Consider the following 16,470-nt stretch of genomic DNA (forward strand, 5'->3'; position numbering starts at 1 on the left):
ATTAGCACTAAAACCAAGTCTTTTTGGTTTCAAAGACCAGCCCAGGAGTGATGCCAACATCTACTTACTACTTCTGTCATCCACAAGCATTACTAGTAGACTTAACAAAACCTTTACTGAATATCCTTAACATGCTTTGGGTTAGTTCTCACCTAACTGCACACCACTTCTTTTCAAATTTGCCTCCCTATCACATCATTGAACCATATGCCTTGAGAGAATGCTAAAAGCTGTCATACAGCAAGAGTTCCAGAAGACAGCAATCTGACACCCCAGCAACCACTGCTGCCACATGCCCTGAAGTAACATTTCCAATGACTCCTATAAAAGAAAATTTTCTTATCTTGGCCTCACAACCTTAACAACTCCAACTTCAGTAGTTAAACATGAAGCTTGCCCTACTACAAATTCTTGACTCTCTTTGTTTGGTCTGTAAGGATCAGTGGTTCACAGAGTATTAAGTCGACAGGATTTTATATTAATCAATACACTTACACAGTCAGGTTCAAGAAACTGGGTACTGACAACATATTATTGGGCAAAGAACTGGACCCATTAGTTTAATTTTACTTCCCCCCTAACAAACCAGAAGTTTCGCTCAGTAATTTTTGCTTCAAATCCTTAGCTTCTGGGATTTTGCTAGGAAGACAAGTGAAAAACGAACAATTAAGAGTGATTCACAGAAAAGCTCCATGGGAAGCCCAGGGAAGATTGCATTTCCCAGTTATTCAATACAGTGCAAATTTTAATAGGAAATTATTGCTATAAATAGGAAAAAAACGTGTTTCTCTCTATGCTTATGAGAAGGAAAACCTCTGCACATTTTAAAGTGGGAAGTGTTTGAAAGAGAGGCAAATGTGTTTGGAAGTTTAAGGATTCAGAGACAGAAAAACAAGACTGCTGTGGGTGGACAACAAAAAACTAATAGCATCTTTCCCGTTATCAAAACACCACTGCTGCTTAGGACATGAATTTAACAGTAGGAACTCCAGAATCATCACCTCTGAAGGTTTCAAAAAGAAACAAAAAGCATTGCACTCAAACCACAGCTACAGAGACCAGAGTTTATTCTTAGCTCCGTTACCTCAATGACAGCCAGATAGCAGTCCTTGCTGTCTGTGCACAAGTCAAAGATATTCCGCTTTACATCTATGGTAGCTGGAAAACATCACAAAACAAACACAGTGGTTAACTGCATGTTACTTAATGCTCACTGAAAGAAAAGATCTAACTATATGTCTAAAAGCAGATAAGAAAATGTTGGGACAAGAAACAACATCTGAAACAAAAGTGAAATAAATATTTGTAACTAATTCAACCCATAATAAAGAATAGAAATGTTGGTGACTATCATAAAAAAAAGCCAGGTAAGTTCTTAACCTGCTCTGCACAGTGCCTCCTCCCTTGAGAATACATTTATCAATCAGCTTCTCTAAGCACAGTAAACAACAGATAATCTTTCAGGACAGGTGGCAACCAAGGGACTGAGTTGTGAGCCATGTCTCCTTTCAACAGCAAAAGCCACATTTGTTTATGTGCATAGCAGCAATTAACTCAGCTCCAGAAGCTTTGCAAGCTGGAGGCCAAACTGACAGCATTTTGAACTACCAGCATGGGGAAATGCTGTTGGGAGAAGGAAAACAAAATTAAAATGGAAAAGAAAAAAAAAAGAAAAGAAAAAAAAAAAAAGAAAAAGGCCTTCCCGAAATGAGACCAATGACATCTTGGCCAAATGACCTACTATCTCAGATTATGCCCTACTTGGAAAGAGGAAAGGAAAATAAAGCCAGAACTGCTGAACAGTAGCAGGTAAGGCAATCACACACTGAACAGGATATGATACTTGAACCTATTTCAGTGTTAAACCCAACTCTCGTGCTTCAATCAGAACAGGTTGTAGCAGAATTTGTTTTGTCACACATGCAAAGGAGAGGAGGGAGTGAATGTTACTAAGCATAACTTTCAATAAACCTTCAAACTTCCACACCAAGCTATTTGCTCCTTTTCTACTCTTACCTATAGGTTTATAATCAGTTGCATTAAATGTCCTGAAAGAAGAGCCAAAAGGACTTCTCATTCTCTCCTCCAGAAGGTCATCTTCATCATCTGCCTGCAACATAGCTGATACAAGGAAAGATTATTCCACAAATCCACCTTCCATTTGGCACTATCATTGATCAACTCAAGATCAAATCAGACTCTGATGTGAATTTTTTTTTTATTTAATAGCTTGGCAAGACCCATTTAATATCTACGCTTCCAGAGCTGCCTTTATTAATACTGCAGATCACTGAAACTTAATACAGAGGACAAAATTATTTTCTCCAGCATCGTCAGATCTGCCATTATATACATTTTCTTTTTCAATAGGTTGATTTTTAATCTCACAGATGAGTTGTGATATTGCTGATAAGCATCTTTGTCAGCAATACACGTAGCATAAACATCCTGAAAGAATTCCAGTTCACACATGCCAGTAAGGCCTGGAGTTAAGACAGGCTGTCTGAAGCTTCCAATTTCACTGAACAAGCATCTACTTATCTCAAACCAGAGGTGACCAAGGGGAGTAATACAAGACTGAGAAGTCCTACCTCCATACATAACTGTGCCAGTATAGTTGAAGACCACACGACACTGATCCAGTGCAGGTACTGTGTGTAATAAATGGAAAGTTCGGAGGTCCCACTGAAAAAATACGGGCTAAGGAGCAACAAACAATTGAAAGTTTCTATTTCCTTTTCAACACAGTGGCAAACAACTGATTAATTGCACTCAAGAAACTTAATTGCCACCCTCTTGTAAATATGACAGAACTAGAGTCAGATTCTAGCACCACAATCCCTTCCATGTGTTCAAAATGAAAAAGCACTTACTCAAACTGTCATTCCCAGTCATGAGAGGTTACTGCAGTAGCTTCAAAGTTGATCTTGGTAAGGGATGGGAAGACAGCAGATGTACCACAGAGTATATTAGAAAAGAAGATCTCTCTTGCTCTCTCTCTGTGTTAAGTATTTCCTCTAGGCCATATCAGAGGCAGAATCTAGATTTAAATTAGCTAGCTGTCTGATGGTCCCTACTTACTTGATTCACAGATGAAAACTGTTTTTACCATACATAACCTGTAACACAGCAGACCATTAATACAAATTCTGCAAACAGCTACTTGTTTATCAATACAAATTCTTTAGGTCCCAGCACATCAGTCACCACAGTGGCCAAAGGATACAATTTCTGTGTTGACTATGACCTCTAGCCCATTGGGATGGAAAACACCACTGATGGTCATGTTGAATTTGTCAAACTTGTGGATGGCTTGTGCCGATCTGACATCCCAGAGGACACCATCATTTAGGACAAGGTCATCAGTGGGGTTAAAGGTGGCACAGTTCTTCTTGTAGTTGTTGGCAAGATCTGGGTTAAACAGAGTCAATAGCTTGTTGCCAGTCTGAATATCATAGATCTTTTAGATTAAAAAGAAAAAGAAAGATTAGTCACAATTTGTAATATACCTGTGCCTAAGATAACCCCATGTTCCCCCTTCTAGATTGTTTCCAGAATCACCCCATTTCCCATTTTGCTTTTCCATTTCAAGTGAGAGCACTCCAAAAATAACCCTTCCTACCAGTCCTTTAATAGTTTTTCACAGCTGGAACCAAGTCTCACATGTTTTGGCCAGTACTTAAGCTTACTGCAGGTTCACCGATATATTTCAATACAATCGGGATTAGTTCCAAAGAAACTAACCCCATTATGAAAAGTGGGCTGTGAAGCTGCAGTCACAAGGTACCACTTAGCCAGAAACTGTTTCAGAAATGGAACTGCTTTCAGAGCAGATGGTATTTACAAACATAAAAACTCCAAAGCACACAGTGAGGGGAAAAAAAGCCGGAAACTATAGAAAAACAAGTTAAAACTCTTGACATTTAAAACAGAAAGGCAACTTTCTGAGCTTTGCCCCAACAAACTGTTGGAAGATAAAAAGATAAAAAGGCTTTAACTAGTATGAAGGGTTTATGACTGTCTTCTCAGATAAATTTGACCTGTAACATCCCTCAGAGCCTAGCTCTTATTCAAACTTACAGAGAACAAAAAATTCTCTAGAATGGGAAAACAAATCTGTTCATCTGGTAAACACAATACACAAATTGATCTGACTTCCAGATAAATCCAAGTTAAAAACTGGGCAGGAATGGATATTTTCCTTAAACAAATCAGAGCAATAAGTAAAATCATAAATAATTTGAATAAGTTATGTTTCATTTTTTTATGCAAATACTCTTTCAAAAGAGACAGTGCCTCTAATGAATGCAAATTAGCACTGAGAAGAAGCAGAAGCAGTCTGAAGCCTGCATCTGTCAAATTTGCAGGTATTCATACAAAACACTACAACAGCGTTCTCTGAAAATATATTGGTGAAATTAAATTACCCAAAAGCAAGCTGCAAATCTGGGGGAGCAAAAGGAGGACACTTTTAATAGGCCATTTCCCACAGCTGTTGACTGAGTTTACAGTAGAACTTTTATTATTATTATTATTACTACTACTACTGAAAAATAAGGCAAAGGAGGCAACTTGGGGAGGGGCGGGGGGGAAGGCCTGCACAATCTTTCTCAAATGAGCAAAACAAAGCAGATTCTACAATTTCCCAGAATACTAACCACAGAGGCAACACACATTGCACACTGCTTGTGCTACAGTTGGTTTGGAATGGTCAAGTTTATATCCTTAGACACTGGGAGAATTTATCTGACACTTTCAAAGTTCTCCTCTAAAGCCTCTTAGCTCATCAGTTACACAGAGCATCGTAGCACCCAGATCTGTTAATAGATGTCCTGTGAAGAACTGTATTCTTGTCACAGCTTCACAACCATGACCTTTACTAGTACTTACATGGGCAATGTCTCCTTTTGTGCCAATGACCCTATCCTGAGAGTGCTTGCTGAACTCCACATAGTGGTCATCAGGGAAGGAATGCCTGTAGATAGAGTCAGTAAAGAAGTCACGGAACTGCAGATTCAAACTGCCTGTGTGAACCAAAGACTATCCCAACACCTCCAGCAGAGGTTTGAACAACACAGAAAACTAAAAATGTAGAAAAGACTTTCCTTCACCACTGACCATGGCACTACAACGCTAAAATGCTCCACTGACATTTGCAGAAAAATATCTATTACAGACAAAGCCTTTACAGCAGACCAGTGAGAAAAACCACAAGCAGCAAATTCACAGACTTGTCATAAACAGGGTCTGCCATAAAGATAACACTATTTAGAGGAGTGAGCAATGAATGGCATCATGAACATTCAAATACACATGCAGGCCTGAGGTATGTTAAACTTTTTATCTGAAGAATGCCCTCTAGCTGACCTAAAACAGGTCACACCAAAACTGTTGCTTACAAGTAAGGCAGACAACAGTCGAACCTTTTAAAAATGAAGAGCCTTCCACCCATTTTTTTATGGGAAGGAACAATCGTAAATACTGAAATAAATTTTAAATAGCTTTATCCAGGTCTGAAATAGATTGTATCAAAGTCTAAAAATTTCACCATGCAAATCACTGTGCTAGTAAAATTCCGCAACTGGCTACAGAAAGATTGTCAAGATAATTTACAAACATGAGAATACAAAACCAAACATACTTCTTTGCCTTCAGGGACAACAGTGATTTTACTGATCTGTCTTGCATTAAATAGGACTTTAGGTAGTTAGAATTTGGCAAAGCTGTCTGTACCCAATAAAATATGGAAGATAATAAACATAAGAAAGGCAGCACATTTTATTTTCTCACAAGAGACATTGTGAGAGCTGTGATATACTGTTCTTTCACAGAGTCTGTTCTTAGGGTTTCTGCCTATATTGAATGGTTCTTCTAACTGGAACATACCCCACAGCTGGATCAGAGTATACCTACTTCATATCAAAGACAGACTTCATTCCCCACAATGCAGACAGAGGTTGGCTCCACGTAGCAGATGTTAGCAATAAAGATCCATCCTGTATTTCCAGATGGGAGTGGAGGGAGACAAAGTGAAAAGAATACCAGGGAAAACAGAGGTTATCATTTTACCTGTACACTTTAACTTACACTTACAAGATGAATTTAGGAACTATAGCAGATTTTGTGCTTACTAAACTGTGGGGATAAAGTCTAGGTATGTAATACTATGCATAATATAAAGAGCCCTTGGCAGACAAAGAAAAACGTTACAGATAACAATGGGAATGATTTATGATGTTAACAGCAGATAAAATCAGGATAATCCATGCCTGAATTTTGATGCCCTGTGAGTGGAGTTCATTCTACTTATAAATCAGTTACCTTTTATTTTTTTCCTAGAATTATCCCCCAAAAGATTTTTCTCCAACAAAGGGAGGTTATATAAACTCTGATAACTTATCTCACATTTATCTTAAATACATACTCAGTTTAAGCATTTTTCCACTTCCAGACATATATATTCATTACTTATGAAGGCACACAGCCACTGTGCATCTTCTCTATTATCTTGGGAAGAAAAAAGTAATTGTAGACCTCACAGAGAGGGAGCATGCAACTATTACAAGTACTTTCATTTCCAGGCCAGCCAGTAGGTCATTTTAGATCTACATATCCAGGCTGGCCCAAAACATACCAGGGCTTAGTCTGCAAGAACTTCTAAAACTCGGAACAGGTCTTTGATTACTTACCCTAGATGGCTCAAGGTGCGTGATGGCAGAGTTATGGCAGTTGTAACTGGCCTCCTCCTGTCCACTGAATACGTTATAGAGTTTCAACTGCCCCGTGCAAGTACCCAGCATTAAGAATCGTTCTCTCGCAGAAAACGCACAACAGGTAAAGCCACTCTCATCCTCATTTGCTTCCCTGAACACAGAAATTGGACGGAACCTAGAGAAGGTAGAAATACAAGCGTCACCCGAAAGAGAGAAGAAAAGCAAAACTGAAATGCTGTGTGATGATACTAAATCCAGTCCTTAAAAATCATGTAGGTACTAAATGTCAATTGTAAGACTAGTGCTCAAGTGAATATGTTACAACAATATTTGCAATGTTTGGGGTTTGTTTTGCACTATTAAGTTCTTCTGTTAAAGCACATCATTAAGTAGAAGCACTTGGAGTCTGTCTTCAAAGCTCTATTGATGGAAAACCTGTAATGCCATCACCTGGATAAGTACAGACAGCTAGCAAAAAATTTTCTTACAGTTCTGAAACACTCAACACAAGAAGGCATGGCACATCAGCCAAATAACCTCCTGTCATCATAATTTCCCAAGGTGATACTGGTTTCACTGTGAAGATGCTTTCATCTATGTGTCATCTTCATTTTTATAACCTTACATCACCTTCCAATTTAACCTCAGCAAAGAATGGCCACATAAAAAGGCTAGCAACTTGCGGTGCTGCGGATTCAGCTGCAAGAGCAGAACATGGATTCTGCTGTCCTGCGTTTGTCAGCCAACCATCCTCGAGGCTATGCTACACTCTCATGTAAAACTAGTGTTACATACTTACCTTCCAAAGGAGAACAAAGAGCTATGAGCTTCATTAGTCAATGTTGCTAATGAATTAACACGATACTGAAAATAAAGTGTGCTTTATGTACGAAGGGTCGGTACTAAGGACAAGAGAAACAGAACAACTTCTAAAAATGCTTTTCAAGGTTCTCCCACTTGTTATTGTTGAATTAAAACACTTTTCTCTCCAGGAATACTCCACTGCGGGACTGCACAGCCTGAATCCAGGTAAGGCTTTTTGGCACAGTACATCCTGAGAGGGATCAAGAAACATTTTTCTTCCTTACCTGCTAAATATAAGGTGTCTATCAAAGCAGCCACCATCCACCCCTCCGTACTTCGGAAAGGCTGCCCTGCGGGTCAGCCGTGAGGTAAAGTTAGTTGGCGCTTGGCGCCTCTGTTTTGGCTCAGGACACTGGTGGGGAGTAAAGAGAGAGAAAGGGGGACAGGTGGCAACAGGGTTCTTGCAGCGGGCATGCTGCTCCCTAAGGTACTCTGTGATTATACTGTCCAGCGTGGGTGGGGAAGGAAGGTGTCTGTCCAGCTGCTTTTTGATAGCTGGGCTCTGGCTGTAGGCGCCATGGTCCGATTTTTGTCGCAACACTCTGATTTTTCTGCCATTGCAGGGAGATGGCCTCTCCCTGACAAAGCTAATCCTGCCAATCAGAGGAGAGTTGCTGGCATAAGAAGGGCCTGGAAGGGCAAGTGGACCTTGGGATGCAGATGGCCTTGCCTGAGCATGGACAGAGGCAGCAGTGGAACCTACAGAAGCGTGGCTACTCAAACGGGCTGAGATGCCGTTAGCTATGCGAGGAGTGCGAGGCAGGGTCACAGGAGAGGCAGCAGCCGCAACAGGGGTGAAGGCAGATGAATGAGATGCTGCAGTCATGGGTAGGTCAGCCTCTTTAGTGAGGACAGATGCAGTTTCTCCTAGGCCCTTAGAGATGAGATGGTTCCGAATCAGGAGCAGCAGCTCCTTCTCAGGAAACGTGATCCTTGATTGGGCCACCACATCAGCTTTTTGCAACCGAGCCAGAGAGACGTCTGTGCCAATCAGCAATGGCTTCCCCGAGACACGCTCTATCAGCTCAGCAGCATATTTGCAGAACTTCACATGCTCGCTGCGCTTGTCCTGAAGCACTGGTTCTTTCATCAGCTGCTGAATTTGACAGCTGCTGAAGAGGGGAAGCTTGCTGATAATCTGCCGGACAGTACTGCTCCGTGAGAGCCCCACCAAGGCTTTGCAGGCTAATGCTCGGATCTGATCTGCGTCTGTGATTGGCATCTTTATAGAGAGCAATGACAGCAGCACTTTGATGCCATTGTTGGACTGTACCACATTCCACATCTTAGCTAACGTGTGCTCACTGCTCTTGGGGGCCTGAGGAAGCTTTCGCCGAGGAGTTCCAGAGATGAATTTGCCAATACTGGAGATCCGATTATCTGGGCCACATACACAATTGATGATGATCTGAAGGGCTGATTTCTGAATCTCAGCATCATGGATGAAAAATTCACCCTCAGCAACTCCAAGGATGATACTAATACCTAGTGAGGGAAAGAAATAGTTTCTTCAGTACTCTAAAATGTATCTTACACAGTTCATCAGACAAGTAAGGGAGTCTTCAACAAATGAGAGGGAAATAGGTAATTCTCCTCATTCTGGGAACTTCTAAAGTTCTGCTAACTAGTGTAAGACGTATTCTTCTACCTCCCTGGCAAAATGATGCTCCTCCATCATCAGTAAGTAGGGAGTCAAACTATCTTTCTGAGAAGGTAATCAGGCATGGCCCAGGAATGCAAAATCTGAGATATCTGGCACAGAGAAACATGCACAGGCATGCCTCTGATTCTTACTACAGAAAGCAACTCTCCTGTATAAATACTAACAAAGTGGAAACACAGAGGAAGGAAGGGGACCATGTTATGAAGGGGAAAAAGCAAATCATATCACAGCTTCCAGAAGGAGTTAGGCAAAAATGAAACTTTGGGTTTGGTTCCCCCCCTACCCTAGACAGAGGTCCTGTTTCATGTCTACTTCAGAAGATCAAAACCCACATTCAAGAAAGAATTGGTGTTTTGTCTAGAGAAAGGTTTTGTGCAAAATAAATTGTCTTTTGTCTATATCTAGTACTCTGCCCGCCTTTTATTTTTCTTTTCTTAAAAAAAAGTCAGGTCCCAGTTAATGCATAAGCCTTAGATCTGATCCAGGCACACCTCGTTCATTTGCATACTAAATCTGCAGGTAGCCAGTTAAAGCATAACTCAAACACCAATAATTGTTCCTCTCCCCTATTCTCAAATGCCATATCCCCAGGAGACCTAAATGTCTGGTAAAGTGAGGGAACCTAATAGTCCCATTACAAAAGTAGATTTGCCTCCATCTGTATTTAATGAGCTCTTGAAAACAAGTGAAAGTCAAAGACCATGCCTTCAAATTTGTAATCCAACCACAGTGCTAATCATGACACAGTTTTAACCAGTCTACTCTCCCATTTATTTGCATCCTTTACAGTAACTCTAAATACGTGAGTTATTTTAAGCCTTGTCTTACTGCAGGTGAGAAACAGCCAGCTAAAAACCATGTAATAGAAGACAATTGATAACTGTGTAAGTCATCAGGACCACATTCAGCTTACCCACAGTGGAAACAGTAGATCCAGCTTCATCTAACACATCCACAGGTTCTGCCAGCTGCAACTGGATCTTAGGAACCACAGTCAGGATAGCTAGTACATCCAAAGCATACCGTACTGTGTCATTCCTGGAAGACAACAATAGAAGAACTCGTGTACAGAGTTGTTTCAATAACATAAAATAGTATTCAGTCTACTCTGCTCCAACAAATAGGAGTATATCAGTCACATCTGATGTATTTGATGGTGCCTTTTGATTTTAGAATGTTCTGCTCTTCAAGGGCTGCTCTCCACAGAAGGCAGTGCTTACATGCACACCATTGCCTGCAGTCTGTCAACATTTATCCCACACTGCCCGCAGGCTCCTAAAAGCACTGTAGTTTTGTATTTATAAAAATAAGAATGTTAAGATTTATCCATAAAAGATTCTAAATTAAGTTTCTAAATCTAATCTAACTCTACATCTTAGTTGGGAAACACTGCTGCCTAAAATACTCTGTCATCAGTCAACTAGGAAGTTTTTCTGAAGTGAAGGGAAACTGTTTAGCAGTAAAACAGACAACCATGATAGGGAAAAAGGCATCAACTTAGGCACCAGTTGAAGAGAGACACAGGTGTGTGGAAGATGAAAAGGGCCATTAAGCAAGAGGTGGGAGAGCAGAACAGTGGGAAAAAAAAAAAGAAAAAAAGAAAAAAAAAAAGAGGGGAAGGTTTGTAATCCAGTACAGAAAGGTAGGAGTTAACCCAGGTAGCAATTAGGAAACAGCTGCAGAGAGTAAGAAACAGGAGAACAGAAACTACCCAGGAGACTGCAACCTGAGAGAGAGGGAGGCAGGGAATTGCAGAAGCAAAACAGATTTCAAAGGCTTTCAAGTTAAGTTAGGCAAGGAGCTCCTACAGGCAGCAGAAATAAGGAGGAGGGAGTCCTGGTGACAAGAATACTGCTGATGACAGCTAGTTATAGCAGACAGTGACTCCACAGTGAACATACCTCTAGAGAGGACTACAGCTTCACTCTGGGGAGCAGATGGTCGCTAGGAAAAACAGAGGCTGGAACTTTGCACCCATCCTCCTTTTGGACTGGGGACAGGATCCTAATGGTACTCTATCAGAGCCTGGTGGCAGTTCCCTTTCTTTTGTAACAGTATCGATGCTGCACATTTTTTGGGGGTAGGGAGGTGGGGGGAAGAGGTGCCACAGAAAGAACAGAATATCATAATGCCCCCACAGCTTGTCTGCAGCCAAGACAAAGGAGAAACTTAAAAGTGGCATCATAAGGTGAGTCCCTCTACCAACACATTGAGTTTAACAGCTGGTGCTGTATCATCTAGGAACATGGACCTGAGCAATGCACAGTAACAATCTTCAGTCTTTTTCCTCTCTCACAGGCTGGCTTGTTGCATATTCACACAACTCCTTTGCACAGCTATATCTGCTCAGTAAACTTCAAATACCAACAAATCAAAGTGACAGACAGTGTCCTCTCTTCATTCAGACATTCCACCTCTTTCCAGGGTTAAGGTATGTTTTGATTTCACCCTCTACTTTGAAGATTTTCTAGCCTTTCTCTAACAAAAAGGTAAACAAATTTTGAGACAGATAGGAAGTGGCACAGAATTGTGATTAAGCTCTACTATGATGCTGATTTGTCAGAATTCAAAGTCCTGAGGCATTTAGGCTCTTCAGAAATCTCACGACATCCCTCTCTCTACCTCAAAACTTTAGTCCTACTTTCCATGGTGTTAACTTTCATAAGTACTGCATAGCCACAGCACAGGCCATACAGCACTAACCAGTATGCGCCTGTTTTAAATGCTATCAGAGAGGTGGAAAATATAGAAATATAATGTCCTGCCCAAGAGTCACAACTTACTGCAATAAAATACAGTACTACAGCAAACAGCCCACCTTGCATAGTAAGTCTTCCAGTTGCATGCTATGGAAATGAGCTGAAGCATGAGTTGGACACAAGACAATTTAAGAAAAACCTCTGCTGGCTCCCAGTAGAGCTGTGCTGGACCATACTCTATCAGGAACTCCATCATCTCTACAATCTGCTCATGTGTATACGAACAGGCCTGCAGGGAATTGAGTTGGAAGCATTAGAAAGAGATCACAAGGGTTACAAACTTGCACATCCACTCCCCCACTGCTGGGATTTAACTGAAAACTGCATCTACAAAGAGCAGACTACCACTGTCTCTTGCAGATTAAGTATTTACTTTCTGTTGTATTCCCCAATTATAAAATAACACAGCAATTGTCACTATAATATACAATAACAAGCTTAAGAATAATATCCTTTAAGTTTCTTTGCAGTCCTACAAGGCTTAGGCCAATTTAAGAGGAAGAAAAGTTACATTAAATTAAAATTCTACTCTGCTTTTAAGCTACTAATTTAGTAGTTACTAGACCATCATTCAAAATAAATTTCTGCTAAAGTATTAAAAAAGGCTTACAGTTTCTAAGTTCTGACTACAAAACCTACTAAAGAAAAAAAGGAAATTCCTAACAAGCTTGCCTTTCAATGATCTTTTTTTTAAAATTACACAAGGCGGCAACAGCTTATACACATTTCTTTAGCTACTGAAAATAAATGGGTTTTGCAGAAGCAAAAAAAACCCTTATGTTTTCTTATTTCAGCTCTTCTAGAAAACAATCACAAATTAAACCAGAAGCCACAGGTGAATGTACTCTCTCAAAACAAGCAGCCATAAAATTCATTAAAGAAAAAAAAAAAAAAAAATCACTTTGCAGGGAGAAATAGGGGGTGGGGGGGAAATCATGGCCAACACAAGAATCTCCCAGGTCATTCCTAAAAACTATGGTGTCCAAAAGACACATTTCAATTGTCATTATTAAATCAAACTCATTTCCAAGTTTTTCAACATTATGCACTTTTTACGGATTTTGTCCTTTCAGAAATAAAAAGCATAGAAAAACCCATGAGTATCAAAAATAACCTGCCTTTAACTTAAGTTTTTGAGAGATGGAAAGGGAACCACAGCAGATGAGCAGGAACATTAAGCAAATGTAATTCAGATGAACCTCAAAGGCTCTTCTGTATTTTTCTATTGCAGTGTCATTCCACAAGGTAGGGAAAAAGTACAAATTAAAAAATGCCTATCCCTATAAACTGCATACTGCCTAGTTATTCCAACGGCTTTAAAGGATATCCACATATTCCTGCAGCTTGGATTCACTTGAAAAATGCAACAACCATGTTAAACGCTTACAACATGCTACTCACCTTGTAGGGGGGCTGTGGATGGACCAGAATTCCTCCTTCAGTACGCTGGAGTGACTGCTTCACCTGTTCAAGTTTGATAGCAAGGTGAGCCTCAAAGTATCTACGCAAGGCCATGCAGGTGTGTTTCCCAGTCTGGCGACTGGCAAAGATCTCATCATCACTCAGGAGGGCTCCTTGGTCTTCCAGGTTTAAGATCTCAAGAGTGCTTATCTTCAGAAAGAGGTTGGGTGGGGGGGAAAAAAAAAGTTTCATCAGCTCATTCTTCAGGAAAAAAAAATCATCTACAATTCTGTCGTGGTTTCAGCTGGAATAAAGTTAATTTTCTTCTTAGTAGCTGGTATAGTGTTGTGTTTTGGATTTAGGGTGAGAATAATGTTGATAACACACTGACATTTTAGTTGTTGCTAAGCAGTGTTTATACTAAGTCAAGGACTTTTCAGCTTTTCATACTGCCCTGTCAGTGGAGCCTGGGAGTGCACAAGAAGCTGGGAGGGAGCATAGCCAGGACAGCTGACCCAAACGAGCCAAAGGGTTATTCCATACCATATAATGTCATGTCCAGTATATAAACTGGGGGGAGTTGGCTGGGGGGCACCACGGCTCAGGGATTGGCTGGGCATCAGTCAGCAGGTGGTGAGCAGTTGTATTGTGCTTCACTTGTTTTGTATATTCTATTATCATTATTATTATTTTCCCTTCCTTTTCTGTCTTATTAAACTCCCTTTATCTCAACCCATGACTTTTACTTTTTTTTTTTACCCTGATTCTCTCTCCCATCCCACTGCAGGACGGGGGGTGGAGTTAGCAAGCAGCTGCGCGGTGCTTCATTGCTGGCTGGGGTTAAATCACAACAAATTCTCAGCTGCACTTGTACTAAACCCAGACAAACTTACTTTGCTATACAAGACATAAAAGCACACTCTCTGAGAGCTGACAAAAGCTGTCTGAACAGAAAAGGCTATCTGCATGGATAAATAATAAGTCTAAAAAGAACCATTGCCCCTCCTTCACTATGAAGAAAGAAATCCAGAAGTTACATCAGTGTAGATCTGGAGGCAGTGTTTGTTGTGCCTAATACTGTTAGGCATTACATTACACAACACAAAGTGTGCTTACACCCCGCAGTGCTGATGTCCCCGAGTTAGATACAACCCAAGCTATTAGGACTGCACAGCAATACCATGCAGATGTACCAGCTTTTGTACATAAACAGTATAATTTGTGCTCATAAGGTAGTGTGGATACCACAGTGCACACACAGTTGTACCTCTCCTAGAACAAGGCTGGATTTATCTGCATCCAAAAGGGTGCATGACAATACCACACATGTATGTGGAATGGTGAGAAACATTTGAACTACCACTAAGCCACCGCTGTTTGAGTAAGTACTGCTTAACCCAGGAGTTGCATCAAAAAGCTCTCAAAGGGTAGCAAGTCTCTGGACAATAATCATAATAATAATTAGAAGAAAAATAATAAAGTTAAAGGGATCCGCATGTATGTTGCTTAGAAAATTCACCCCACCTCGCCATCTCTTGGAAACCGAGGAGGAAAAAAAAAAACCTAAGCAAAACCAAACAAAAGAACAGAACTCCCCACATTTGCACTGCAAAGGGTGCAAAACCTGACACTAAAACCCTGTTCACCACATAAAACTACAAGTCTTACCAGGTTAACCAGGCGTCGAAGGCCATCATGCCTGTCAAAGAGCTCCAGGACAGCACGGAAGGAGAAGCAAATGGAGAAGAACATGGTAGCATGGCAGCAGCCCGAGGCATGGGAGCACTCCATTAGCCATAAGGTATAGTTTACTACATCTGAAAGCACATTATGGGGGTGCATGCACACCTAAAAAGCAAAAGAACATTCCTGAGGACTTCAAACAGATTGCTGAAGAGAATTTGTCCAAGGAGAATGAGGCTTCTTTGAGGGGCAAACAGACAGAGGACAAATATCAGTTACTCCCAGCTTGACTTGGGGCATCTGAGACATGACATAAAAAGTCCCATTTCCAGACCTGTGAGACTAATAAAGGCTATGATGTGGGAATGTAGGACTAGCAATTGGTACATTCCCAGACTTAACCACAATACAGCAGCCTTCGTGTACTATAATTCCAGAGAGTCCTTCTCCATACCACTTCAAGCTATCTGAAGAATGCTTCGCTAGAGGCAGAGAAGGAGGAGAAGTTTCCACTGAAGAAACAAAAATTCTTCTCAGTGTAACAGTATCATATGCTATGTTGAAGTTCTAGCAAACTCTGGTAGCACTAAGTCTAGGGGAATTGCAAGGATCATCAAATGCAAATCTAAAGCTTGACCTTCTCTGGAAATAGACAACTGAGCTGGTCTTTTTCTCTTCTCAGACCCTGCCTCTGAGACATGCAGACCATGTTCTCAGAACTGCACTTTTGCATGCATTTGTTAGCTTCTAACGATGAGGAACTCGGAACCCTGTACCAGGGTCAGCGCCAAAAGGAATAGCACAGAAAGCTGAAGCACTGGCACCAGCTGCTATGTGCCAAGTTAGCAGATTTGTCTCTTCTCTGCTAATGTTAGACATACTCAGAGAATACATTGCTACCAGCTCCAGCCTTGCTTTCACCCCAAGACCTGAGGCTTGGCATGGACTAAGTGACAAAGGACTGGCTTCCTCTGAAATCCAAACACAAGAGAGGAATGTACCACAGACCTGCTCTACCTGGTATCTGTAGATATTGGGGATAACATCTGGCAGATGAGATACTACAAAACAGCTGCATGGTTTTATAACATGGCCTGAGGATGTCAAGCTGAAGGAATCCTCATGCAGCACCCTGCCATGGCTTTTGGTTTTCCTGTTGAACAACCATGCAAGCAGCAAGTGGAATCAGGAAAAAAAAAAAAAAAAAAAAAAAAAAAGGAAAAAAGGGAGTGTACAGAATTTTCTCATAACAAAGTTCAGAGAAACACCAAAGCAGGTCATATGCAGCCAGGGTCCATCCTTCTGACGTAATGGGTAAAAAGAAAGCGGAGGGAGCATTACTCCCATTTCACCTTTCTTGCCCTCGTAAAGGAGACATAATACAGGG

At 40.9% G+C, this 16,470-nt stretch overlaps 1 protein-coding gene across 10 annotated transcripts in view; it reads right to left on the minus strand.

Moving 5' to 3' along the window:
* Window positions 1-16,470, minus strand: part of DCAF1 (DDB1 and CUL4 associated factor 1) — a 54,659-nt gene that overhangs the window by 18,651 nt on the left and 19,538 nt on the right. For 9 of the 10 annotated variants that reach the window (XR_011321983.1, XR_011321982.1, XR_011321984.1 and 6 more), the window contains exons 10-21: window positions 15,069-15,248; window positions 13,401-13,610; window positions 12,059-12,228; window positions 10,154-10,278; window positions 7,802-9,062; window positions 6,690-6,888; window positions 5,914-5,996; window positions 4,891-4,975; window positions 3,227-3,460; window positions 2,592-2,685; window positions 2,017-2,121; window positions 1,085-1,158 (exon numbers count right to left, since the gene is read on the minus strand). Coding sequence is in view for 5 of the 10 variants with exons in the window: in XM_069769602.1 (XP_069625703.1) it covers window positions 1,085-1,158; window positions 2,017-2,121; window positions 2,592-2,685; window positions 3,227-3,460; window positions 4,891-4,975; window positions 5,914-5,996; window positions 6,690-6,888; window positions 7,802-9,062; window positions 10,154-10,278; window positions 12,059-12,228; window positions 13,401-13,610; window positions 15,069-15,248 (2,820 nt within the window). In the remaining 5 variants the exon portion in view is untranslated. Of the gene's footprint in view, window positions 1-1,084; window positions 1,159-2,016; window positions 2,122-2,591; window positions 2,686-3,226; window positions 3,461-4,890; window positions 4,976-5,913; window positions 5,997-6,689; window positions 6,889-7,801; window positions 9,063-10,153; window positions 10,279-12,058; window positions 12,229-13,400; window positions 13,611-15,068; window positions 15,249-16,470 lie in introns of those variants that run through there. The other variant, XR_011321986.1, reaches the window with a different exon arrangement.

Source organism: Haliaeetus albicilla, chromosome 24 (genome assembly GCF_947461875.1).
Source record: "Haliaeetus albicilla chromosome 24, bHalAlb1.1, whole genome shotgun sequence".
Taxonomy (NCBI): Eukaryota; Metazoa; Chordata; class Aves; order Accipitriformes; family Accipitridae; genus Haliaeetus; species Haliaeetus albicilla.